This window comes from Mustela erminea, chromosome 8 (genome assembly GCF_009829155.1).
Source record: "Mustela erminea isolate mMusErm1 chromosome 8, mMusErm1.Pri, whole genome shotgun sequence".
In the NCBI taxonomy this organism is placed as follows: domain Eukaryota; kingdom Metazoa; phylum Chordata; class Mammalia; order Carnivora; family Mustelidae; genus Mustela; species Mustela erminea.
Window position 1 is genome coordinate 42,186,574 of NC_045621.1, and position 26,448 is coordinate 42,213,021.

Consider the following 26,448-nt stretch of genomic DNA (forward strand, 5'->3'; position numbering starts at 1 on the left):
TGCTGGGTTTATTTTAGTCTTAAAAAGAGATGATTTGGGGGCACCTGGGTAACTCAGAAGGTTAAGCGCCTTCCTTGGACTCAGGTCATGATGGATCGAGTCCCGCATCGGGCTCCCTGCTCAGTGGGAAGCCACTTCCCCCTCTGCCTTCCACTCTGCCTGCTTGTGCACGCATGTTCTCTCTCTCTCTCTCTCTCTGTCTCTCAAACAAATAAAATATTTAATTAAAAAAATGATTTGGAGGAGAGAACTCTCAGTAGGATTTATGTATTAAACTGCTGGTTTGCATATTCCTCAGTAAGACGTGAAGAAATCCTGACTATTGAGCAACAAGCCACTTCCTCGGCTGTTCCGTTTTCCAGCTTCTGTTGGAGCAGCCGTTTCCTCCCGCAGGCCTCTGGGACATCACAGTGCTCTCCACCGGCCATCCTCAGTGCTCCAGAGGGGCAGCCCCAAAGCTCTTTTAGGAACAGGGCCTGAGGCTCTTGGGTTCCAGTGTTCCAGTGTTATGTCTGCCTTTCTGTCCAGCTGGTTTTGGGTTTTGTTGGCTGGATGTCAGGAAATCTGAACTGCGTGAATGACACTTTAAAAAAAAAATACATATGTGTGTGTATATATATATATATATATATATATATATATATATATATATATATATATATATAAAATCAGCCTGTTTGCTATTTCAAGGTACGCTTCCACGAAATAGGTCTACAAGTGTGGAAGTAAAAGGAGCGGCTGGACTTTCATAACTTCGTGTTGCGTTAATGAAAGAGCTGCTCTCCTTTCATGGAATTGTTCAGACAGGGGCCCCCCGAGTTGTGGTAAGCACTCAACGCACCATGACATCCCGAGATTAGCGTGTGAACCAATTACTGTTGCCCCACTGACCGACACACAGAAAGCTGCCCCCATACACGTGCCTGGCTTGTCGGCCTTGAGAACATGGGGCATGTCCTGTAGCCAGGTACTTGTCTGCATAGATTGTGGCTGGATTTCAGGTGCAGACGTTCACAGGACAAGGGTTTTCAAAAGTCAAGTTCAAAGCTGCCTCTCTGCTAATATTCCAGAAGGTGGGTTTCTGCGTTTACGTAGGAGTTTACCTGATGCGGCCAAATCCACGTGTTCTGGGTCTCATTCAGTGCATCACTTACTTGGTTCATTGTCACCTATGATTCACTCACCAAACCAGTTACCTGTATTTAAAAATGCTCGAATCAACCATTTTTAAAAGCCTTTAAGCCTCGCTGGAGGAAAGTTCTTTTGAGTAGCTTCGAAACCCTGCTGCCTGATAAGATACCCCACTGTTGGTGGCAGGAGCTGTTTCCACCAGGGTCTCTGTTTTCTCTCCTTTAAAGTGGTTGAGAGTGTGTGTCACTGTTTCCTGGAACATCGTGTAGTCCTTTGATCTGCAGATTCAGATCTCTCTGCATTTCTGGAAAATTCCTTTGTATTTTCTCTCTCAAGAGGCTTGCCTTTCTTCGGGGGAGTTTGTTGTCAGCGACCCTGTTTACCCCCCACCCCGTCAGCTTCATCTGTCGTCCTGTCCACTAACTCCTGCCTCAGGTTTGTCTCCATCTTTCTGATCTCACCAGCTGTTTATTTCAAGCCGTCCCCTCTGTGTCAGACTCTCAGCTTGGAGCATTGTCTCTTCCGTTCCTGTTTTTCCAATTTTACTCATTTGTTCCAGAAGGTCGCTGTGGTTCTTCTTTCTCGGGGTTTGCACTTCATCTCCTATCTGAGATTCTCATCGCTGGCATTCTTGTTGTTTGGAAAGCCTGTTCTTAAATTGCATTAGAGAGGAAAGCGCTTGTAAGGGATTTCCTTCTGCTTTCTGGTTTAGTTTTCGTCTCCGTTGGCTCCTGTGTTCTTCGTGTGCTGCCTTCCTCTCTCCCTTCTTGCCTCTCACCGCTGCATCAGCACGCGGTGTCCTTACCATTTCTCTGCAGCATACCTCCTCTGTGGGCATCTGCCCACACCTTCTCTCTGACAAGACTCCTGCTGTCTTGACTGTGCTCTGGGGTCCCTCCGGGGTCGGCCACCAACACTAGCTGGGGCCACCAAGGAGGCTCCTCTCGCTCATCCTGAGTCCGGTAGAGACTGTGGAGAGCCCCCTGCCATCTGGTTTCCTGCAGGAGACGATAGCCCCGGTCTTGAGTGTCCTGGAGCAGAGGGCTGGACCGCTCCGCTCACACTGCTGTTCTCCAGCCCCCCGCCATGCACGCAGATTCCCTGCAGGGATGTGCTTGGGCTACAGGACATGGCTGGATGTTCTTTTCCTAGAGAATGACAGTCCAAATGCATCATCATGCCCTACCCATCCCTGTCCTCTGCCCCCTGAGGGAACCGCCCCCCAACCACAGGGATCTGCTTTTTGTCACAGGCTGGGCTCTGTTTCTCCTGTGAATTTGAGAATGCCCAGGTATGGGGTTCCCTTCATTTATGGGGTGGGGGTTGGAATACAGACTCATTCCCCATTCTGGCATTTTCTTTGCCTCCAGAGGGTCGAGGATAAGGCTCTGCTGCCTCTACCCTCTTTCCCTCCACCCTTTGGGGGCCGTTGTTAACCCCAGGGCATGTGATTAGGGGCCCCCGTCCAGTCCTGGAGTCTTCTTTTTATCCAGAGCCCACTGTGTTTGAGGATTTAGTCGGTGAAGCTTAATTCCTTTTCTCAGTGGATGATCAATTTTCTTCCTCCTGCTGTTTACTTTCCCTCCTTTGTTTTATTAGGAATAAAGGAAAGGAAATTGAATGATAGTGAAGTTCATTTCTGCCATCTTAACCTGGAACTTTGACTTCTCTCTCGATCTTTGTTATTTTACTTAGATCTGGGTGAAGTGCACTCATTAGAGTCCTCGGGCTGCTGGAGAAAATAGCATGTTGAACCCTCATCTCACCGAGTCGTAACCCTGAGTGCTTCACCCTTGGGAGCACTTCGAGGTCGCTGCACATTAATCCTCTTTGCTGGTACAGTCTTACAGTTGTTACTGTTCCGGTTGGGTGTTTTTTTGTTTTTTTTTTTTTTAAACAATGTAAGTTTAAAAAAAAATTGGCAAAGGAGATGAAGTCTGACTCTGTTAAATTTTGTAAACTAATACATTACCGATGAGACTTTTTTCCCAGTGAAAAAAATAGTATGTGGTCCAAAATTCCTTTTAAATGTCACAATAGAGAACTTCTCCAAAACCTCTTTATTAATAAGTTATCAACTTTGGTATTTTTGTCAGACTTAAAAGGGCAAAATTTAAAAGTTTCTGGCACATTCACAATTAATTTTTTTTATATTCTCCTAGGGAAAAATGAATTCGTAGTTTTTATTCAATGTATCCCTCTCATTCCATTTGCCTTAAATAATTAGGAAACAATAACATTTGAGATACTCCGTTTTATCTAGTGGTTATGTGGAGAACATCATTTTGGGCAAATGTTAGAAGGGTTCTCATGGCCAGCATTGCGCAGGGAGCGTAGGAGGCCCAGTCCCTGATGGATGTCCCCGCCTGAGCCACGGCTCGTGATCGCTGCCCGGTCCCGAGGCCAGCTTGCCCCCACAGGAAGCAGTGGGCCCAGCCACAGCTCCATCAGCTGCTAGGACAGTGCCCCTCCCCTCTTACAGAAAAAGGAAATAATATGCTCTACACATGCAAATTGAAACTCAGAAATAATTTTCATCCTTTGCCAGAGCATGAAAAAGTAAAGATGAAAGTCCACAGTTTAAAAAAAAAGGAAACAAAATGATAAGCAGGTTTCTTTTTAGTGATGATTTTGGAGCTGTGAGCAGAGCAAGGAAGAGGCTGGGTTCTCAGTCGGCCCCGTGGGTGCTGGGAACTTCCCCGAAGGCTGTGAGGCTCATCTGTGGACAGGGCGGCATCACGTGCACCTGTCCCAGCAGAGTCCCCTCGGGAGAAAGAGGGCAGGGATCCGTGAGCACCTCTGGGTTTGCGTCTCCTTCCTGCAGCGTGCTGGTGAGGGGGTTTCAGTCAGCGCCTGACCTTCTCTTCCTCCCCAGGAGATGGGGATGTCGGTGACGATGTTTGCCTCACCCGGTATCGTGAGCAACAGCAGAGAGTATGTGGGGAGAACAGCGCTTTGTGAGCTCTCAAGGGTTCTAGGTCTGTTATTGGCCTTATCTTCTCTTGCTCAGAGAAATGTTAACGATATATTAGTAGCTTTCAGTCCTATTCACCAAAACGATAGAAACAGAAATGTCAAACATCTGTTGCAGTGCTCACTCCCAAGAAAGCTTTTTTCAAAGGAAAATTAATTTGCTTTTTTCCCCCCTTAAAGCAGAATGACAACACAGATGAGTGCTTAGCCCTCCGTGTGGGGATCGCCATCCACAGTGGGTCAATCCCACCGACTGTGAGCCATGACAAGGAACGCACTTATTCTACTTAACCCAGCATCCTGACTTTAGAACTGGTTCCCAGGAGTGAGACCGAGACTCAGTATAGTAACCTCGACACCTTTAGAGTGTCTGATTGTGGTTGGGTGGTCAGAGACATTCTCCAGTCTTTCTGGAAGCTCCTTAGAAACCAGAACTGCCTTCTTCCCAGGTGTGCCATTCACAACACCTGCAAGTCAGCATCCCTGTTCTCATTAGGCACACCCAGGTCCGCCAGGTCTGCCTTTTACCTGTTTTCAGGGGAGAAATGAAGACTTCGACTCCCTTCAGAATGCAAGCTCAAGTACACACAAAGGTCAACAGGGGAGTTTCCTGGGAAGCCGGAAAACTTGCCTTTGGCTGAACTAGAAGTTGCACATGAGGCTGAGTTCAGACAGCAGAGCAGCCTATCTGTCTGTCCGTCTGCTGAGCGCCGAGTGTGATGCTGTTCCCCTCTGCTGGCCGCAGCGTGTCTTTGGAAGGAACTCACATGAGCTGAGAGGGACATCCGTTTTCCATTCCCACAGGGATGTCATCCTGGGCTCTGGGCCCTGGTGCTAGGGTCGAGCCAGCAGGCTTGCAGCTGCATGTGGGCCCCATGGCCCTGGGGTTGGCACACCCCTGCCTGCTGTGCCCACCGCACCCCTGTACACAGGTGTGCTGGGCCAGCCAGCGCTGACGGTTTCCAAGATGAGGTCAGGTATGGGGACACTTTCTAAAAGTAAAATCATCCCAGTAGTAATTTAATATTATGTAATAATAGCTGGCAGAGAAGGTTGAATGCCAATCATGTAACAAATTTACATGTTGGCCACGGGGAAAACTGGGCACTGTGGGCTAGGAACACAAAGTCGGGGAGAATAGACCTGCAGGAAAACCATTGGAAATTGGATTATAAAATAGGCATCAGAAAAACACTACATGAAAAGTGCGGTTGGATGCAGAGTTTGGGGGTGTCCTCTTAAATCTAAGGTAGGCAAAGACCTAATGCTCGGGATGGACTGGACGCTTGCTTTGAAGTCCTGAGCCATGGCCCCCACTGAAGCCAGGCCAGCTTGGCGCTTTACAGGCTGTCCTCCTGAGCCTCTCCCCTTTGCATTTCTAAACTGCAGAAAATGAATTTTAAAGTCATATTTTATTTACGTGCCAGACCGTGTTTCTTCAGGACCCAGCAGCCCCATTCCAGTGGAGCCCGCTGGTGGTCAGTGGGAGTTTATTTATATATAAGTCTTCTTAATCTCTTTCTTTGTTCTCACACCCGGGATGCTTCAGTATCTGGCCGAATTTTATTTAATTATTAAATCTTTGGGGTTCTTAGCAAATCCGTAGGTGTATTTAATTTTTTACCTGTTGTGTGTATAGTACCAGAAAAATCACATAAGCCAATTATAGGTGTCTAATATTAGTAATTGTAAGGTACTGAAAAGACATTCTAATTATATACCTTGAGGGGAAACGTTAAGTGATTTTAAAATTGGGAGGGGCCTTTAGCGGTGGGAGAAAGGATCACCCCTCCTTTTAGAGATGATGTAAATTAGGTCTGGATCCTTTGCTGAGGTTACAGAGCTGGATATTGTAGAGGAGTAAGAAAAGAGGTCGTTGCTAACCTTCCTTGAGTTGAATACTGTGATGGAACCATCTGGAAGCAGAACTTGCCAGTAAGGCTCCACAAATATGCTGAAAAGGAAGAAAGTGAAGGAATGGTGGTTAAATTCATCCAGCACGGTCTGTGGGTAGGACATGCGAGGTGGAGGTGCTGAGCCCTATGCCATCCCATTCCTGGAAGGTTGGGTGCTGACGCCTGCCCACTGGGCTCTTGCTCCCTGGAGGGGGATGGGGGGAATGCTGCTGGTTTGGGAGATTGGGTAGCCCCAGGGACGGGCTCCATTGCTCGCCTCCTGCTTGGAGGCCACGTGTGTGGCCATTGTGCCCAGGGCAGGTTTGTGTGCCCTCCAGTGCTGGCGCATCAGGGAGCTGCTGGGCCAGCTGGCAGGGACCCAGGGTCCCAGGGAGACGAAGAAGGGCAGGGGTTCTGAGTCAGACCTGCACGTGGTGCAGAACTTACAGACTGTGGATTGCCGTGGGGGTGGGCCTGCGGCCGAGGGCGGGTGTGAGGCTGCCAGGAAACTCCTGCAGAAGCTTGGATGATTTCACAGATACAGACAGTCAGGATGGAGAGAGTAAAGGGGGTTTCGAAATGTTCTGGGGATAAGCTAGGTGGAGAGAGAGAAATTGCATGCATGTGTGTGCATGTGTGTGTGTGTGTGTGTGTGTGTGTATGTGTTCGTGCGCATGTGAGCTCACTCTAGGAGGGTCTTGAGGACCAAGACTGGGCACCAGTGTATTAGTTTGCTCGGGCTGCTGTACCTGAGGGCTACCAAGAGGGGGCGCTCCAAACAACTCACATTGATTCTCCCACCATTCCCGAGGCCAGAAATCAGAAGTTACAGTGTGGGTAGGGTTGATTCCCCCTGAGCGTGTGGGGGTGGATCTGTTCCAGGCCTGTCTCAGGCTTCTCGTGGTTTGGGGGCATCTTCAGTGTTTCTTGGCGTATAAAGCTTCTGCATCCATCTTCACCGAAATTTCCCTTGTCCAGGGCCTCCAGTCCCTGGATAAGGGGCCCATCCTATGCTAGTATGAGCTCATCTTAACTAATCACATCTGCAGTGAATTTATTAGCACATAAGATCCTTTTCTGATGTATTGGGTGTGAGGACCTCAGCGTATGAATTTGGAGGGGAGGGGACCCAGTTCCGCCCATAACAGAGGTAATGGTGGGCCACTGCATGAAATTAACGTTGCTCTTTTAGGATGTGATAATTAGCAACTTAACAGATTGAGGAGCACTTAATGATTACTGGGTTTTTTTAAATACCTGCTGGAACAACAGGGTTCCTACAGCCTCCCGAGGGCCCCAGACCTCAGCCCTTCCCTTCGTTCTCCCGAGCACCGGCAGGACTGTGTTGCTGAAAGGACATTTGTGAGGGGTTACCCAGACCAGTCCCTGCCACCAGAGGGCCCAGCGGATGTGACATGTGAACTGCCTTGAAATCACTCAGAGCACCAGTATTTCCTGCGACGTGAGAGCTCTAAGTTCTGCATCAGATCTCTAGACGGACGTGATCTGAAGTGCTGTGCTCACTCGGCTTCTCTGTAGTGGTGTCTCCCTAACTCAGGCACTAAGTTCGACCCACTGGGAGTCAGAGGGAGGAATTGTGAGCTTGTACACAGATTCCCATGGCTTTTCCTTTGTCCCCCTCAGTGTGACCCGTCAGATCTCTACAAATAGGATGTGAGGGGAAAGGTTTTTCCCAAAGTAAAGAATAGATTTCCCATCTGACATTGTTTTTTCATGAGAAGTTGAATTCTATTTATTCTCACCAAGACATAGAAGGTTTCCAGCATCTCTCTCTCTCTCTCTTTTGAAGATTTTATTTATTTGAGAGAGAGAGAGATCACAAGTAGGCAGAGAGGCAGGCGGGAAGCAGGCTCCCTGCTGAGCAGAGAGCCCGATGTGGGGCTCGATCCCAGGACCCTGGGACCATGACCTGAGCCGAAGGCAGAGGCTTAACCCACTGAGCCACCCAGGAGCCCCAAGCATCTCTCTTTTTTAAAGGTTTTTAAAAATGTGGAAGTGATCCTGATTGCTGTTGCAATAGCAATATAAGGAGGCTTATACATTAAGTGTATCTTTTATAAAAGCAAGTGATAACTCTTGGCAGAAATTTTGAATAGCACTAGTAATCCTTGTGAGTGGTTGCTGCCCTTCACGTGGGGCAGGGGCCCCATTTTATAGAGGGGGACACTAGGGTAGAGAGAGTTGAATAAGGACAGTGAAGTCCCTGGGGTGGCGTGTTGTGGCCCTGGGATCCGCACATAGTGCTGGCCTGGCCTTGGAGTCTTGTGGCTGCGTGCCCATGGGGACATGGGGACTCTGCTGGGTGCCTAAGGTTTCCTAGCTCATTTTACAATCTCGGCAGCCCAGCAGGGACAGGGTGCTGTACTTTTCTCCTTACACAGAGTCTGTGATTCGGGGACCATAAGTCATCTGCCACAAGTCGTCTTCCTACAAGTGCAGAAAGTGGGCTGAGCTTGTCCAGATACAGCGAGCAAAATGCCGGTCTCTGTGCTCTGCCTGCAGTCTTTGATGGTGGCCTTGCGGGGGTGGGGAGGAGCAGAAGGAGCATCAGTCTGTGCTGTTGGAACGTTGGAGAGTTGTCTTTGGTTTCTGTTACTGAGCAGACTGAACAGCAGATAGAGCACGTGTGTTTTGTGGGCCCAGGAAGGAGAGGAGAGTGGGGGCGTGCATCTGTGCATGTGCAGATGGGGGCCTGCTTCAAAAGGTTGGTCCCCTGGCTGGCCTGCCACTGTGCACATAGCAGGTGCCCGTCCGGAGCTGTCGGGAAGGCCTGGGAGACAGAGAGCCCACTTGCATCCTCCGGGGCTGGTGGGGACTCTCTGCCCGTGTGGTTCTCTGGGAAGTGGTCATCTGGGGCTCAGGTGGTGTTTCTGGAAGGCACCTGTACCGAGGACAGAATGAGAGCAGGTGCTGATGCATTTCTTTCTCAGAAACAATTCAGAATCCTGGTGAGGACTCAAAGCCCAGCATCTCCAAAGTGCTTTGTCTTTGGAGGTGGCTGAGGGAACCAGAAGTGGACATCCTTCCCACGTCCAGGAGAAGCCTGGTGGGGTGGTCTGGGATGCTACAAGGAAGTGCACAGGACAGTTGCGTGTCCCTCCCCAGCAAGGCGAGTGCAGGGCCGAGATGAGGAGGGCCAGCCCCCCTTCCATGTGCACACACACACAGCAGCCCAGCAGGGTCCCTGGTGGTTTCTCGCTAACACGGCGTGCTCTCTAACCCCCCGCCCCCCCGCCAGCCAGCTGCCCCGCTCTGTCTCGACTTGTGCGAGAGGCCATCCGTAGTTCTGTCTAACACGTGTGTGCTAGTCGAGCGTCCTCCCCGTGCTCGTGCCCCGTGAATACGGAAACACCATTCCCATGATGTTCTGTGTTTTCCTTTCAAAAACTGGGTTTCTCTTGAGGAGAATACAGGTTCTCAGCCCTTGAATTTCTCAAAATGTTGTAGATTAGGCACCTGTTGAACATGAAAAATTCGTTTCAGTTTTGCGAACCCAACAAGAGAATGCTAATTCCTGTGCTGTTTCTGAACTCTGCATCAATGTGTTCCCAGGGAGAGCGAATTCCCGAATTTACAAACAAAGGCTACGATCAGATGCTTCCCTTCTCAGCCACAGGTGACCCCGGCATTGCCTGGGAGGCTGTGGACACAGGTCCTTAATGACAAATACTTAAAATCTGAGTTCAGTACTTCTTTTAAAATCCAGTGGTTGCTGGTCCTAAATACTGAGAGTTGCCTCCTGGGCGACAGCCTAGGGTGTATTTTTCCACAAGCGAAGCCCACGTCTGTTTGCCCTCCTCACACCCTGTCTTTCTTCTGTAACGAGATGTTTTGTGTGTGGCAGGTGGCAGGTTCAAGAAAGAGATCGTTGTTGATGGACAGAGCTACCTGCTGCTGATTAGAGATGAAGGGGGCCCCCCAGAGGCGCAGGTGAGTACTACAAGCAAAAAAATGGAAAGCAGCCTCTTATCTTTGCTCCCTTTTTAAGGTTTTGGTTCAATAGGTGATTCTAGAAATCTGTCAGGTGTGTGCAAGAAAGGTAACTAGAGCCCCCATGAACACGTTCTGTCTAATAAACATTCTGTTGCTCCTTCAGACACAGTCCTGGAGGGAAGTTAGGTCTGTGTGGCTGGTTTTCACTTTGTGTTTTTAAGATGGAAGGAACAGCAGAATGTGCACTGATTTGTCGACTGTTGATGTGACATCTGGAAATGTCCATAGTCCTCTACCATTCTCTGTCTGCAGTTTATTCCCTAGAGCAGCGGGATGATTGAGAAAGTTGCTGGTCTAAAGTCTGGAAATCCAGTGGGGGCTGCCATGCTGCCTTCTGGCCTTCTTGGTGCAGGTTAACCCTACTGAAAACCAGTGTACAGTATGGTGTGGTTTCCTTGGAGGTTCCATCAAGGCTGGGTGTCCTGGAGATCAAAAAGCTTAGATCTGGAAAGCTTTGCCTTGGTTTACTCAATCTCCAGTTTATTATTTTACTTATGTAATAATTTACTAGCCAAGCACATATTACGTCCTGAATCCAGTCAGCAGCAAGCGAACGCCTGCTGCTGTGGTGTGGGTTCACTCCTGTCATCCTTGAGACGACCCGGGGAGGATGCTCTTAGGAATCCTGTCTTCACGGAGGACCCTGATGCCATGACGTCTTGGCCGGGGTGGGCATGGTGGAGGGGCACAGACCAGGGGATGGAACAAGAACCCCCTGGAGATCTCTGTCTTGGCCTCTGGCCATGAGACTGTGTTGACCGGTCCTTTCTTCTAGCTGTACTTTGCTCAGGAGCCTTCTTTAGCTCAGAAGCCTTCTTTAGCCCAGAAGTGTACCCTAGTTAAAGATTTCTACCGTGGGGGGATATCAGCAAAAAGCCTTTCAAAATTAGGGACAGGATTTTGTACAAAATTAGGCAGAGTGTGTTTGAATATCTGGGGCTGGGGGCATATCTGTTTTCCTGTTACCCTTTTCAGGCACATGGAAGCCTGATCTTTGTTTTCATTGTTCCAGAACAGTTCATGCACCTCACCTAAGAGAACAGCTTCATGAACAGGATTGTAAGGCTTCTTTGTGGCTACTAGTGTCCTCTTAGGTTTGTGGAAAACCTGCCAGTTCACCGGCTTTTTGTGTGTGGCAGTTGGTGGGAGCAGCCATTGGGATGGGTGAGGGCTGGTTCTGGAGTGCTCACCACCTGCTAGGTGCTGGGGCAGCCCGGCCATGACCACAGGAGTGTGGGGTGTGGCTTGCTTTTCCGCTGCAAGGGGCTCACACAGCCTTGCTCCAGTCCTGGAGGACCACGAGAGCTCTCCGGGTGCTTGTGCTCGTGCGCGTGGGGAAGCTTCACTGCACTTCTCGGAAGAGAAAGGGAAAACATACCTGGAGGTGGTAAAAGGGGAAAGGAGAAGCCCCTGGCCCCCTGGGTCTTGGGCCCTTTGTAGGGGCATCAGGCCTGTCCCAGGATTCATTCTTAACAAGATTCTGGGCTCATTTAATTCTGCTGTTAGCATTTGGACTTTGTCTTTATTTAAATTTTACCATATAGAATTTTGACTTATAACTGAATCACTTTTCTGTCACAAGTCAGAGCTTACCCCACAAAAAAATTCCCCCAGATATATCAGAGCTGATGCCTAGACTGGTAAAAGCTTACCTAGGAACTGTGGCTTCGCAGAGAAAGTAAACAGGACTAATATTATTTTTCATTTTCATGTGGAAAGAGCAGGGTCTTAGGTGGCAAATTGGCCTGCTCTGGATTCTGCTGTTGGAACCATGTGTGATGCTGGGGGGCTGAGCCTCCAGGGCTCCCATTCACTACGCTCCAGCCTTACGAGTGGTTTAAGTACTGAGTGGGCCAGTACATGCCTGGCTGTAGTCACTTGCCCCGAGTAGAAGTGATGGAGGCTTCACCTGGATGCAGGTAAAACAGGAACAAAATAGCAAGAGTCAGGCTGTTGTAGGATTTTAATGTTTTTCTCTGATTTTTGCTCATTTTGTTGATTAGCTTTGTGTATTTCTCTAACCATGGTTTGTCATATCCTCAGAGGGGGCTTTCAGAATTCACTGGCAGGGGTGCCTGGCTGGCTCATTTGGTGGAACACACGACTCTTGATCTTGGGGTTGTGAGTTTGAGCCCCATGTTGGGGATAGAGATTACTTAAAAAAAAAAAAAAAAAAGGATTCAGTGGCAGCTGATATTTTAAGTAGAAAGACCTCTTCTTGTGAGAAGGGAGTGGGCCACAGCCTGGGTAGAGGATTTCTGAGAGGCCACTGGAGCCCGGAGAGGAGCCCCCGCCCCCATCTCAGAGGGGTCCAGCCAGGCTCCTGGGGGTCCTGCGGAAGGGAGTTGGTGTGAAACAAAGCTCCAGCATCACTGTCAGCACCTGTCTTCCGATGTAGGGAAGTTTCTTCTGTGAGCCTGGGTTTGCTTTGTGTTTGTGGGACTGTGGCTGGCTAGATCGGGGGCAGAGGGTAGACGTGCCCATGGGCAAGCATATGCAGGTTGTGTTTCTGGGAGTCCGGGGTGGCCTGAGGGGGAAGGCGGCGAAGGTCCACTTCCAGATGTGTCACAAGGTGGATGTTAGTGACACCAGAGCCACGTGTTACAGCCGAAGTCAGGCATCCACTGGACTTGGCCTGCTTGACGGGACTGCCCGCCACGCACCCTGTCCCCATGAAGACGCTGTCCCCACCCTTCCTCTCCGACAGACAGCCTTGTCACTCAGCTTCCCTTCTCTCTGCCCTCTTTTCTCCCTAGTTTGCCATGTGGGTGGACGCTGTGATATTTGTCTTCAGCTTAGAGGATGAGATAAGCTTCCAGACCGTTTACCACTACTACAGTCGGATGGCCAACTATCGGAACACGAGCGAGATCCCTCTGGTTCTGGTGGGGACCCAGGGTGAGTGCCGCCCGCGCGCAGCTTGGGGGTGAAAGACCCCGGCAGTTGAACAGTGAGTGGACCCAGGGCCTGTGGTTTTGGCGTGGAGGAATTTGAAAGTGATGTGAAGAAGAAATAATTTCCTCCTGAAGGCTTTTTCTGTGAGAATCCAGGAAACTGAAATTTTCCCATTTCCTGATTTGATTCTATGGAGAAATCACTCGGTCAGCACCTTCAGAGCAAAATCCTTTCCAAGTGCTCTCGAGAAAACAAAATCTATTTTCTCTTCCTGTCATGGGACCTCTTAATTCTTTTGGGTATGTCAGATAGTTGATAAGCAATTTAAAAGCGTATTGATTTTAACTTTTGGTACATCTTTAAAATACTACTGATTTCTTATATGCAGCAGAGTTTTGTTTTATGTTGCTCTCTTTGTTAATGTATTATGATCTTTGTGTAATTTTTCACCTGGCAGGTACCTCAGTGTCTGGTATTACCTGTAAGAGTGCATTTCTTGTCTTCCGCTAGGCAACTTAACACTTGGCCTCTTGCAAAGTGACAGCCCTGAAGTGTCCTTGTTCTGGATCAGATTCACTGATGGGCGGATGTCCACCGTCTGTGTCTTAAGGCCACATAGAATGTTTTTAAAAATCAGATGCAGGTTGACTTTAAAGCTGCTTTGTCAGCAGTACAGGTAACTTACAAATGATCATGTCAAGACAAACTGGATTATGCCTTCATTTTGTTGTTGTTGCTATTCATGTGCTATGTGTGTTAATTCCTTTAGAGCGTCCACATCTGGTTTGCCTTTCTGTGCCCTGATGTGAGACTTTTCTAAACGAGAAACGGACTGTGTGGCAGCAGGGACAGAAGGCCAGCTGTGTGCATGGTACGGGGTCTCGTGTGCCAAGAGGGAGCTCAGGTGGGGAAGCAGCTGCCCTGCCACGGAGCCTTGTGGGCCAGCCCCAGCGGGGGTGGGTGTGTCTCATGAGAACGGAAGTAACGGAAGTGGCATGGGATCCACAGAAAGCATCATCTCCGTGTGCTAGATAGAAAATGTTCGAGTCGGGTTATCGTGGGGAGCACCCCCACCCTCTTTTAGGGAACATGTAATGGACAGGGGTCTCAGGACTGAAGCCTGGGAGCTAGTGGTGGGTAGACTCCACCTACAACCAGATGGGAAAGAGGTTCTTTGTGCCCAGGGCGCCCTCTAGTGGTCTCCGGGAAACCAGGGCGGGCCCTTGGGAAGCCCTGGGTTCTTGCTCTAACTCACCGAACCGGCCTATTGGAATGGGGCCTCCTGAAAATTCTGTGTTTTGTGGTGGGTGGCAGGATCTCCAGCAGGTCTGCTGAGAGCTACCCTGAGGCTGGAGCGAATCCTGCGGGCTGCTTTCCCTGCGGGCCAGCCCAGGGCATTTCTGAGCAAAGTCAGACCCTGGGTGCAACCGTCCCCTCGGCGGCTGAGTTCAGGGCTTTGTATCTTTGACGCACAAGGCCTTTTTTCTGTGGACTCACTGTGCTGCGCTCAGGGACTTCCTCGGTCTGGGCAGGGAGGCGATACGTGATCCACTTGGGGTCTTGTCGTCTTAGACAACTGTGGTTTCGGTAGTAGAGGGTGGAGTGGCTGGTCCTGGGTGTGGGGCTGGCCAGCCCTGGCGTCAGAGCATCCTGGCGCTGTGACCTGGACTGCTGCCTGCCTGGACTCTGGCTGGGGTGCAGTGCAGGAGCTCCCGTGAGGCCCCTGAAGCACCCGCGGGCACGTGAATGTACGACAAGCCGTCATTTCGTTCTCTTTGTTAGATGCCGACAGCTTTACTAGGGCCCGGCTGGGGCTCCAGAAGCACGCCTCTCTGTTCCCTTCCCTGGAGATGAGCGTTGCCCTCTGTGTCCTACCACAGCTGTGGGAAGGCAGAACCATGCCTCCCCCCAGGATGGCCCACGTGTTTGTAGAGGAAGCCTGCAGAAGGCTCCATAAGACTCCGTGGAAGCCCCAGTGTGGTCCCCAAGGGGAAGAACCCACCCCTTTTTCTTCCTGCTGGTCTTCTTAGCATTTGTGTGGAAAGGCCTCAGGCGAGTGAGCACCTGAGCCAGGGAGCCTGGGTGGAGGGTGGATGCTGGCAGTCTCCTCATGTTCACATTTGTCTGTGGGGCTTTGTTCATACGTCAGCACTGCCGAATCCCAAATGAACAGGACATGTTACCAAGTAGGGACATTCCTCACCTGAGGGGTCCTCTTGGTCATACCTCTCATTTCCAGAGTGCCCTAGAAATCCCTGTGGCAAGAGGGTAGAGTGAGTGTAGGCTTCTAGAAGGTTCTGCTCTAGAAGAACTTCACTGCTTGCAGCCTTGCTTTCTGTGAAGCCTGCTATGCCTGGTACTTTTGTTTGGGCTTCATGGGATGCTGGAGGTAAAAGGTGGGTCAGGTCATAGATGGGGGACCCTGAGCTTTCCCCCACGCTAGGTGTCTGGGGTTGGAGGCCTTATCTAAGGGCGGGAGGAGTGTCTCTGCGAGACTGTGTGTTCTCTCCGGGTACAGTCAGGGAACTGTGCGAGGGTCTGCAAGCGGACAGGACACTTGTGAATGAGGCAGTTACATGATGTTTGTTAAGCTCATTCTGTTTTAAAGGCTTCAGATGATACCAGTTTAAGGGAGGAGGGGTACAAGCTGTGAACAGGTGCAGGGTTACAGGTGGAATGAGAGATGGGGCTGGTATAGCCCTCTCTGATGTGTGCTGTGGGTACAACATGGCCACAGAGGAGATGTGTTGCTGCCCCTGGGAAGTCCAGATGAGACAGTGCAGCAGGCCTCTTGCTGAGGAGGGTGGGCTCTGGGATTGTTGGGGACCCCAGGTCAGGATATGCTGGATTTACTCTATGGCATGTGTTTTCCACATTACACCAGAGCATTGAAAAATTACAGATTTTGACCTGAAAGCTACCGTTTTCTTAAAAGATGCATGCACCGGGGCGCCTGGATGGCTCAGTGGGTTAAAGCCTCTGCCTTTGGCTCAGGTCATGATCCCAGGGTCCTGGGATCGAGGCCTGCATCAGGCTCTCTGCTCGGCAGGGAGCCTGCTTCCCCCTTTCTCTGTCTGCCTCTCTGCCTACTTGTGATCTCTGTCAAATAAATAAAATCTTAAAAAAGAAATGCATGCACCTTTAAAAAATACTTCTTTTCCTTAAGTGTTGTGAAATCCAGGTCAGATTTATTAGTCTGGAAGACAAGAAGACAGGATGGGGTGGTATTTGAAGAAATCCCTGTAGGGGACCTTACCAAGGAGTGTTCTAGAACATTATTGAGGTGGCACAGACCATTGTCAGAGAAAGAGGCCTGAATCAGAGTTAGTCTTGATTTTTCTATGGGAAACTGTCAGGTCAGGCATATCCCATGAGATAAAAATAAAACAAGAAGCAAGAGAAAAATGGGGGAAAAAATGAATAAATTATTCCCTCAAGATGCCACTTTTTCATACTTACAAAATTAAATGTCACATGCATGTCCTGAGCCCAAAAACAAACGCAATTTATGTATGTATGTATGTATGTATGTATTTATTTATTTTTAAAGATCTTATTTATTTATTTGATAGACAGAGATCAAAAGCAGGGAGAGAGGCAGGCAGAGAGAGAGGAAGGGAAGCAGTCTCCCTGCTGAGCAGAGAGCCCATGCGGGGCTCGATCCTAGGACCCTGAGACCATGACCTGAGTCGAAAACAGAGGTTTCACCCACTGAGCCACCCAGGTGCCCCAAACACAATTTAAAAAGTCGTTGCCATCTCCATGATTTCTGCTGTGCTGCTGCTCTTCCTTTGACTGGTGGAGAAAAGCCTGTCGGTGGATCTTTGTTTCAAGAACCATTGGCATTTTCCGTGGTGCAGGAGCCTCAAAAAAGTCCCTGAAAAGTGACGGTTGTCTCACACCTTGGTCCTAACATCTTGACCTTTCTCTGTTGGCATGTGCCAGGCACCAGAACGCATGATGGGATGGGGTCGAGGCATCTTGGACACTTGAGCTAAAGAAGCCTGGTTTTTCTTTGTTTAGGGAACTGGTGGCAGATGGCCCACACCTGTTTGCTACTCAAACATCCCCGTCTGTGTACAGATCCTGCAGGAAATGGGTACACCCCGGCCTGGCTCTGTTAAAACCTCAGGTGGTTTGCAGCCCAGTGCTTGGGGCCCTCCACCCGCCCCTTCACTTATACTCCTGCCTTGGTCTCCCGTAAACACACCAGGTGCTTGGTTGCCCCCTGCCCCAGGCTCTCCCCCCTTTCCCCCCAACCCCACCTCGCCCCAGGTAGCGGCTGGTTGGTCTATTACCTCCTTCCTACAGGTGGGGCTGCCCTGAACATCCACACTGAGCTCACTGACCGTCCAGTGTCCTGCCTGCCTGACTCGGGTCTTGCGGCCACACTGCATTCACAGCTGTTCACATCCCTGTCTTGTTCTCTGCCTCTCCCCCGGCCGACCTGGTAGCCCCTCTGTGGGAGAGGCAAGTTTTGTCTCGCTCACTGGGCATCCCTGAGCCTAGAACAGGACCAGATGCCCGAGGGCAGCTCTGTGGGCAAGGACCGAACAGGTGTGTGTTTACACCTGCAGAGTGACGCTGCTGGAAGGCAGCGAGCAGGGTGCTGTGTGCACCAGACACCGCCGGCCAAGAGGGAGCATAGGTGTTCTTTTCTCCTTTTTTAAAGTATTCTCCTCCAGAGTCACGTTTAACTCTTAACTCCTTCTTTCCCGGCATATGTTTATCTTTGTTTCAGAAGCGGGATCCTCTGAAACACGTGTTTACAAATGATGACTCTGCTGAATGTTTGAGATCATCACCTGGAGGACAAAGCAGGTTCTAAAAACTCCGGTTCTTAAACATGTTACTTCCCTGGGAGCAGGGCACAGGTTTTGAGCTACTTGGAGACTTGAAGTGGCAGGAAGTAAGCGGGGCTGCTTACGGTCACCATGTTGCTGTCTGTTCCAGATGCCATAAGTTCCACTAACCCACGGGTCATTGACGATGCCAGGGCACGGAAGCTGTCCAGCGACCTGAAGCGCTGTACCTACTATGAGACGTGTGCCACGTATGGGCTGAATGTGGAGCGGGTCTTTCAGGATGGTGAGTGCTCCTGGCGTAGCCGGGTCCCCTTCCCATGGTGCGGGGTCCCGTTGGCGGGCACGTGGGCCTTGGTGGGAATCCGGGGGCCCCTCTGTACTGAGGTGGTGCTCAGCGGCATGCAGCAGTCCACAGGGAATCCTATGTGGCACGCTTGTGATGGGACTTCTGTGCACAGGGTGCGACACCGCCCACACTTACTTCTGCATGTGATGGGTCACATGTACGCATTTGCCATTTCTTATCCACCATAGCTGCTCATTCTTAACCCCAGCCCATCTCTAAAAACAGTCTGAAATATTTGCTTTTAGGCTTTGGGGAGAATAAACCAAAAGAGAGTCAAGTTTGGGCAAAAAAAAAACCCAAACAAACGAAAAACCCAACACCAACCGCACATTAAGACTCATGGCTGAGAGCCAGCACCACAATTTAGGAATTGTTTCTTTGTTGCTGAATTCATCAGTGATCACCCACCCCCAGAACAGCCAGGCAGCAGATTGGAAGCCCTCCTGGAGAAGCATGGGGCTTTTGCACGGGGCTTTTACGGGGCAGAGACAGTCTTGTACAAGATCAGAGTGGCGGGCTGGGAAGTGGAAGGGGTGGATGAAGAGGTGGGAGGGAGGGAAATGCTGGGAGGGAGGGCTGGTCTCTGGTCTGGAGGGGTCGGGAAAGTCTGGGGGAAGCAGAGTCCCTAGGCCTGAAGGGACAGTACTCCCTGCAGAGGGTATTGATGTCCACGGGGAGTTGTGGGTAGTCACTGCCAGGCCGTCCCCCCTTGCCCCTCCATCTGGCTGACCTCTGTGGTTGCAGAGGAGACCACCCGAGCCGTGGGTCATCCCGGTCTTGCCGGCCCAGACCCCAACAAAGACCTGTTTCTGCCAGGGCAAGCAGTAATTACATGCCTGCATCTCCGACCTCCCCAAACGGGGCAATATATGCTCATCTTCTAAATGTCCAGATGAGTTTTCAGATGGAATTGGAGAAATCCCACATTTGGACCATTTTAGGACATTTCATAGATTGGGTCCTCTCCAAACCTTGCATTTTCTTCCCTTTTCCACAAGAGCTGGTCCCGTTCTCAACTCACAGCCTCCTTCCCTGCACCATGGCTGGTCCTCCCCCTTCTCAGCCCGTGTGCCCTCTGGGTCCTCCCTGCCTCCCCAGCGCCTGTTCTGAAACAGCGGCGTCCTGCTGAGGAACAGCACGAGGGCCTTCCTCTTTTGGCACGCATTTACAACCCCTCTCGCCATCCGCCTCCCTGCTGGAGCCCGTGATGGCCCATGGGCGCCCCTGCTTATGTGAAGAGCAGTGCGCGGAGGCGCAGGGGGTTCCGGGGGTGGGGAGGGGGCGCCCTGTGGGGCAGGCAGCCCAAACCTTGTGGGGTTACCGCAGGTGATGGTCGCCAGTCTGGGGCGCACGGGCCGCTGCTGGCCAACCACCTGTGTCTGTGTCCCCTGGGGCGCGTGGGTGGGCTGCTCTGGTTGCCACAGAGGCCTGTGCGCGTCGCCCTGCCAGGCCCTACGGAAATAGCTCCTCTCTGGCCCTCTGCAGCAGCTTGCCCGCCCCTGCTGGCGGTTTTAGGAATTTTATCCCGTGAATGAGCTAATTCTCCATAGTGATTGCTTTACATGTGCGTTTATCGCAGACATGTATTGTTCATCAATAAATGAGCTCATACGTAATAATTGTAAGAGTTGGTCCACACTAGGGGATGCCCAGGTCCCGTGCTTCCCTGCCCTGCCCCCGCTGACTGTGAGGGGGAGCACCAGCCAGGGGAGAAGAGGGAGGACCTTTCCAAACAGCGTTACTGTATCCTCTCCCAGGTCTTCTCCTGCTGCGATTTGACAAAGCACCTGAGTTTTCACAGGCTCAGGAGATTTCCAATACATTTTGTTACTTCTTATTTTAGAAATAATGCATTGCTGTTAAATATTTGAACTGTATAGAATCAGAAAAGAAAATAATACTCATGGTACTATGGTTTCTATGACTATTATGATTTTGTCTTTAAAATATTTCTATTTATACGAGGATCAGTTTTAAAAATAAAATTAGGGCTTACTCTGCGTGTTCTGTAGGAGGATTATATCTTTTTGTGTAATTGTTTTATCTGTGATAAAAGTCGTTGCTGACCAAGTTGGGACTATGCTCAGTATTTAGAAGCCATGAACAGTAACAGTCCATTTTAGTCCTTAAGGAGAAAAGAAACCTCATAATGTTTAGAGTTTAAAGAAATCAAGGCTTAGAAAAATTATGGAGCTTAACCAGAGGCATTGGGTCTGGATGGGATGCCTGTCTTGGGACCAGGAGCCCAGAGCCTTACCGTTCTGCCATGAAAGCCGCAGTGATGTGGGTCCTGCCTGGTCCCCTGGGGGAGCCTGGACAAGGGTGCACAGCGGGCTCCCCACCCACTCACAGACTCAGGTCACTCAGATTTCTCGGTGGATTTTTCTGGCTTCCTTCCTAAAACCGCCAGAAAAGCCTTAGGACTTGATTTTATTTATGTGCTTTTTGTATCTTCTTATCATAGAGAAAGAACGAGCATGTGGTTTCTACGGAACATTTAATTGACTCCTGAAAGGAGGATGCAGGCCTGGGTCTTAGACCAGCCCCCCGCTGCCCCTGCCCCCGCCCACCAGACTTACTGGTTGACTGGCTCCCTGAGTTTTTTGTTTGTTTGTTTTTAAAGATTTTATTTATTTATTTATTTGACAGAGAGGCAGGCAGAGAGAGAGAGGAGGAAGCAGGCTCCCTGCTGAGCAGAGAGCCGGATGTGGGACTCGATCCCAGGACTCCGAGATCATGACCTGAGCTGAAGGCAGCGGCTTAACCCACTGAGCCACCCAGGCACCCCTTGAGTTTATTTTTTAAGATGCCAGGGACTATAGTCTTTGCTTCTTTAACTCGGGAGTTCTTAGTATCCTGAAACTGAAGACAAATTGTGAAATTAATGGAGAAAGAGAATGCCTACTTTTCTCTACAGGGTGTAGTTCTCACACAGCTCTTGGGAAGGAGTCCAGGACACAGGGACTCCGTCAGCCCTGGGGGTGTCCAGAGGCTGTTCGGCGGGTGGATGCCCTCACCCAAGCAGAGGCCTTGCTCACACTGAGTCTCTGGTTCGGGGTCGAGAAGAGGGGATGGTACGGGGGGGAGGGCCCCTGCCTTGGCGAAGTGGAGGGCTAGTGCCCAGAGATGGAAGCTTGCGCCTTCCCCAAGGGTGGAAGGCAGGTTGTGAAGGACCGGGCTGCCTTGACCACAGTGATGCTGGCTCATTGTTGATCCTGCTCCTAGCTATGTCTGTGTGGCTTGGAGAGCAGAATGTCTGGCCTCCACGAGGGGGTTCCTGTAAATAAGATTCACCTGCTGAGAAATCACATACTCCCCAGTTCTCCTGCATCTAGGCTACCGGTCCTCACATGGGCGTGGTTACCCATCTGTCTGTCTGTCTGTCTCTCTGTCTGGATTCGCAGAAGAGCCCTGCAGGGAGCACGGGGCTCCACACGCTGGACCAGGGGATTGAGGCAGCCAGAGCTGCATATGACCCCCCACCTACCGTGTCTGTCTGTCTGTCCAGTTCTGTGCAGCTCTGGTCACCGCCGGCCTTGTCTACAAGATTAGCTTCAGGCTTTTGTAGTTTTAACGTTATAACAGTGATGTCCGTGCTTGGCATGAAATTTTTCAAAAGTCCCTGGTTATTTTTTCTCTTTTCCTGGATTCCTGAAGGCCAGGATTACAGAAAAATGATGTTCACTCTCTGCAGATATTGTCTGGTGCTAAGATTTTTATTCAAGAGAAGGTCCTCTCGCTCTCTGAAGGAACCAGCCAAGTGGGAGAATCTCTTGCTGTGAGCACATGTTTCCTGCCACTTTAGTTCAGTATCTGGGTAGGGAAAGGCGGGTCATGTTGGTGATGGGATGTTTCAACCAAGATAGGGACAACCTAAAATGAATATAACTTAGTGACAGGAATAAATCCTTCCCCTAGGCCAACCCGTGCTGAAAGGCAGTGAAGAGCCATGTGTAGAAGTGGTTGGAGGGACCCTTGGGCCATTTGTGTGTGCCATCTTGAGAGAAGAAAGGGGACACTGACTCCCCATGTTCCGAAGGGAACATTTGGAGTTTTAGTTCCTTGAGGTTGGGTTCTGGAAATGATGAATTCTCCTCTTTCCAAACACACTTAGATTTCTCAGCCTACACAGACTGTCCCTGGTTATGGCCTATTTTGTTTTGATGGCAGTGATCGTAGAGTGGGTATACGAGGCGCGCAGTGATTTCGGTCATAGTGCAGTTCTCTTTTTCAAACTCCGCATGATGTAGAAGCAGTTTTCGGTGTGTTTTGATGTTTTGTGAAGTAGAACCAATAGACCCCTAAGTGTTTGGGGAGGTATATTTTGTAATTTTTGAGTATTACATTATCTGACTAAAGTGTGATGTTTTAAAGATATCTGATATATAGAGAAAAGCAGTTTCCCTCTCATGTGGAATGAGTAAAACCTGATGGTGGTACAAAATATTTAATTTTCCCTTATCCAAGCTCCTTTATGACTTTTTTCTCTAGCTCTCCCTCCCTCTCCTAAAATGAGCAGATAAATACTTGTATTGTAAAACAGCAGTGTTTTATATACAGGTCATTCCTGTTATGCATCCTGATGCCAGCTGTTTTTTTTTTTTACAGAATGTAATACTTTACACGTAAACTCTAAAACTGTCATCACTTGTTAAATCTGAACTGAAAACACCCTATTAGACATTAGAGCATGCTGCCCTGTAAAGCTTTAACTTCTTGTCTTAAGCTTGTTTTCATAGGATGGTAGGAACACTGTATACAGCATTTCGCTCTGACAGTAATTGTTCAGACCCAGTCAGGATCCGTATAAGCAAGATGTAAATCAATTACATGTCACTGTCTGTCTCCCTGACCCTCCCCGAGACGGCTGGGTCTGTTCTGTGTTATTGAGAGTACCTGGGTCGTTGAGGGATCTCCCGTGGAAGACCACTCACCCTAGGGTAGATGTTCTGCGTTACTTCCATTAAAAAGAGACAGTTCACTTAGAGGTGCATGAGGGTGGGGAGGCTGGCCAGTTGCCTCAGCAGGGTTCTGTGCACTGGTGGCTGGCTGTCTGGGCTTCCTGGTGATCACGTACTTGGTGCAGTGTCCTGCAGTGCCGGTGTGGGCCCGTTCAAGGAGGATCCATGGCAGTCTCTTAGCATGGCCATACCAGCTCTTTACATGCGTGTTGTGGTTCACATTCTGGAAAGCACCTGCGTAGAAGCGATGCCTAGTGTCCCCCAACCTGCGATGGCTCACCCACGTGTGGATGCCCTGTGCTGTCAGGGCTGAGCCTGGAGAGGCTCGTGAGTGCCCCAGGGCTCTGTGGTCCGTGGGGGAGCCTCAGTTTGCTTTCTGTCCTTCTCTTGCAAGGGCTGATACCCTAATGTACAAAGCATCCTATTTCACATTAAATTCTGCAGCTGCTTGGTCCTAATTATGGCCACGTCCTGCACAAGAGTAGCTGTATTAATGAGCCCGGTTTGTACAACCTAATTGCTTGTGTTAGAGCATCATTAAGTGGGAGCAGTCTCCAGGGGTTTTGGCCCTGAGTGCTGCGTCACCCTGTTCCTTTCCGTTTTGCTGACGCCGCGGTCTTTGTTTGTGCTGTTAAAGGATACGGCAATTAGGCCTCTTCTGTGCTTTCTCGGAACCGCTTAATTTTCATTGTCGGGGTGGCCTATTTTATTATTTGTTTTGTGCTGCTTTTTTTCTCTTTATTGTGTTAGGAGACTGGAGCCTGTCATTTGTTTTTATGTTTGTGTAATTCTTTTTTCAAAGGAGTTCTTTCAAAAATAAGATTTTCCGTGTTGAAAAGCAATCCATATATATGTGTACATTGGGCAATATATATATATATATATGATAGATATAGCCAACAGAGTCATTTAGTATCTGTCAATTTATATTTTGTTATCATTTGTATATATTTTTTATGTATGTACATATGTATGTATATTTTTTATCATTTGTAATAATGACTAATATTTATGTCACAGTTTAAGGGTTTCTAATGGACGATGGTAGATCTTAATAGGCCCTCTTTACAGCCAGCGTCCAGCCTGCGCGTCCTTTCTGTGCATGGTTTTCTCCACATGCCTGTGCCCATCACCATCCCCATGCCCCCTCCCCCCGCCTTTGGCGTGGCGTGTGCTCACTCCCCCGCTCCTTGTTGCACCGAAAGGTTGTACATTCAAGATTTCATGGGCAGATGGGTAGTTTATGTTATGACGGGGCAAACAGACTTTATTATGCTTAAATTACACTTTATTTGGTTAATATTTTAAAACTTCTAAGAACAAGGATGACACAAGCAAGTTGCCTCCATGTGGCAGAAGTAGGAGAAAGGCTCCTTGGACTGCTGTTGGTGAGTCGTGTAAGACGGGCTTGGCCCTGTTTGTCGGCCGCTCCACGGTTGTCATTAAACACCAGTGTCAGTGGCTGTCACCGCCGGACGGCTTCTAACCTGGTCGGTTCCTGCAGAAATTAGAATTTGCATGTCGCCTCCAAAAGAACCATTGTTTGTCGCCTCTCATTAAATTGAAAAGATACCTATCCGGTGTTGACGTTAAGTAGACTTCGGGTTGAGCCCGTGGGTGGGGAGGAGGGAGCGCGCGCGGGAGCAAGAAGGCCGGGGTCTGGGCGGGTCTTTCTGTGCCCTGTAGCCCGTTTGTGTGTCGCTGGGAGAGTGCGCGCGTGGTTCGCCTTGGTTGTTTTTATAAAACATGGTGTTGCCGGTGCGTCTTTAAACTCAGTGAACTTCTTAAACCAGAGAAACTTTCTCTATGAACAGGGTTAGATCACAAAATGAAATAGTGAATTAATACCAAAGCTAAAATATCAGCATTAGCTATAGTACGCCATATTTTCAGAGGCTCAGAACCAAAACCAAAAGAAAAACAAAAAACCCTCTTGAGTTGTTATTTTTAGGGAAAAAAAAAAGTTGTTTGGAGTTGAAAGCATCTTACAGATGAGCCAGCCCCCTGGTGGCCGCCCTGCCGTCCAGTGTTCTCAAGCACAGTTGACAAATGGGGGACGTGCTGAGGTGGGGCTGACAGCCAGGCTGTACATGAACATTGTCAGGATTCATGTGAGAATTTGTTGAAAGTGATGACCCTGACATAATCCAAGTGTCTTAAGATATTATTATGAATTGGACACAAGCATGAAATCAGTTTGTTTCTTGTTTGGAGTCTCTCTGTGCAGAAATTTCCCCTTTTGAGAGTTTCTCTCTCATCCATTGAACTGTTCAGTGGCCCCCAAAGCTGGACGTTTATGAGGGTCTAACTCCTTTGGATGTGAGCCGATCTGCTTACCATCGCTGACACAGGTGAAAGCATTTGGCTAGAGGTATCTCAATGGTGGGTGAGACTTCGAGACTGCAGCTCCTGGCCCTGACAACTCAGATTCAGGTGTGAAACTGGGTAGTTCTTCTTTTTTTTTTTTTTTTAAAGATTTTATTTATTTATTTGACAGTCAGAGATCACAAGCAGGCAGAAAGGCAGGCAGAGAGAGGAGGAAGCAGGCTCCCTGCTGAGCAGAGAGCCCTATGTAGGGCTCGATCCCAGGACCCTTGGATCATGACCCAAGCTGAAGGCAGAGGCTTTAATCCACTGAGCCACCCAGGCGCCCCTGAAACTGGGTAATTCTTAAACTAGTTTCTGGTGGGGCAGAGAGGACCCTGACATTTTTTACTCTTTCCAGAATAACATCCAAAGATGTCATCTTAAAATCCTGATACCAAGGTTGCTTGTTATCACAAACAACAGGGGACAATGAATAGTCTTCCGTTTCACAGTTTTGTAGACGGGTCTGGAAGGAGAGACTGTGACTTTCTCTGGAAGTTTCTTACCCCGCGTCGGAAAGGTTTCCTGCCACGGTTCCCTTACTGCAACCGTGGGCAGGCACCATGGCTGGCCTGTTCTTGTAGATGCTGCTCTAACGCCCACCCCACCGACATGAGATCAGTAAACACACTATGCTCTGTTCTGATTTTCATGTGAAGACTCCTGTCTTCTGCTCATAGAATTAATGTTATCAGTGACACAGAAGATGGTGTGCTTATACTTTCCTGTGCTGTGGCATTATAGCCAGGCCTGCCCCAGGATTCTGTTAATGACTTGAGCCAGCTTGAATTAGCTTGATGTATCATTAATGCATACAAATGGCTCTTATTTTTGTTCATAATCTGTTCATAATGCCACGCCATTCTGCTCTTCTTAATGTTTTTAAAATGATTAAATGGTGATGTACTTTTTGACCTACTTAACCCTCCTCAGCCTCTGATCAACACAATATGAAAATATTCCTTAAATAGGATAGTCAGAAATTGTTGTTGTCATGGCTGTTGTTTTCAACCCAGTTTGAAGTCTTCTGTTTATCACATTTTCCCCCTAGAGAATACAGA

General features: G+C 49.3%; 1 protein-coding gene across 1 annotated transcript in view; it reads left to right on the top strand.

The window, feature by feature from the left end:
• Window positions 1-26,448, top strand: part of AGAP1 (ArfGAP with GTPase domain, ankyrin repeat and PH domain 1) — a 514,946-nt gene that overhangs the window by 190,472 nt on the left and 298,026 nt on the right. The window contains 3 exon segments of the mRNA XM_032355251.1: window positions 9,865-9,950; window positions 12,770-12,911; window positions 17,862-17,996. Of these exon segments, the coding sequence (XP_032211142.1) occupies window positions 9,865-9,950; window positions 12,770-12,911; window positions 17,862-17,996 (363 nt within the window).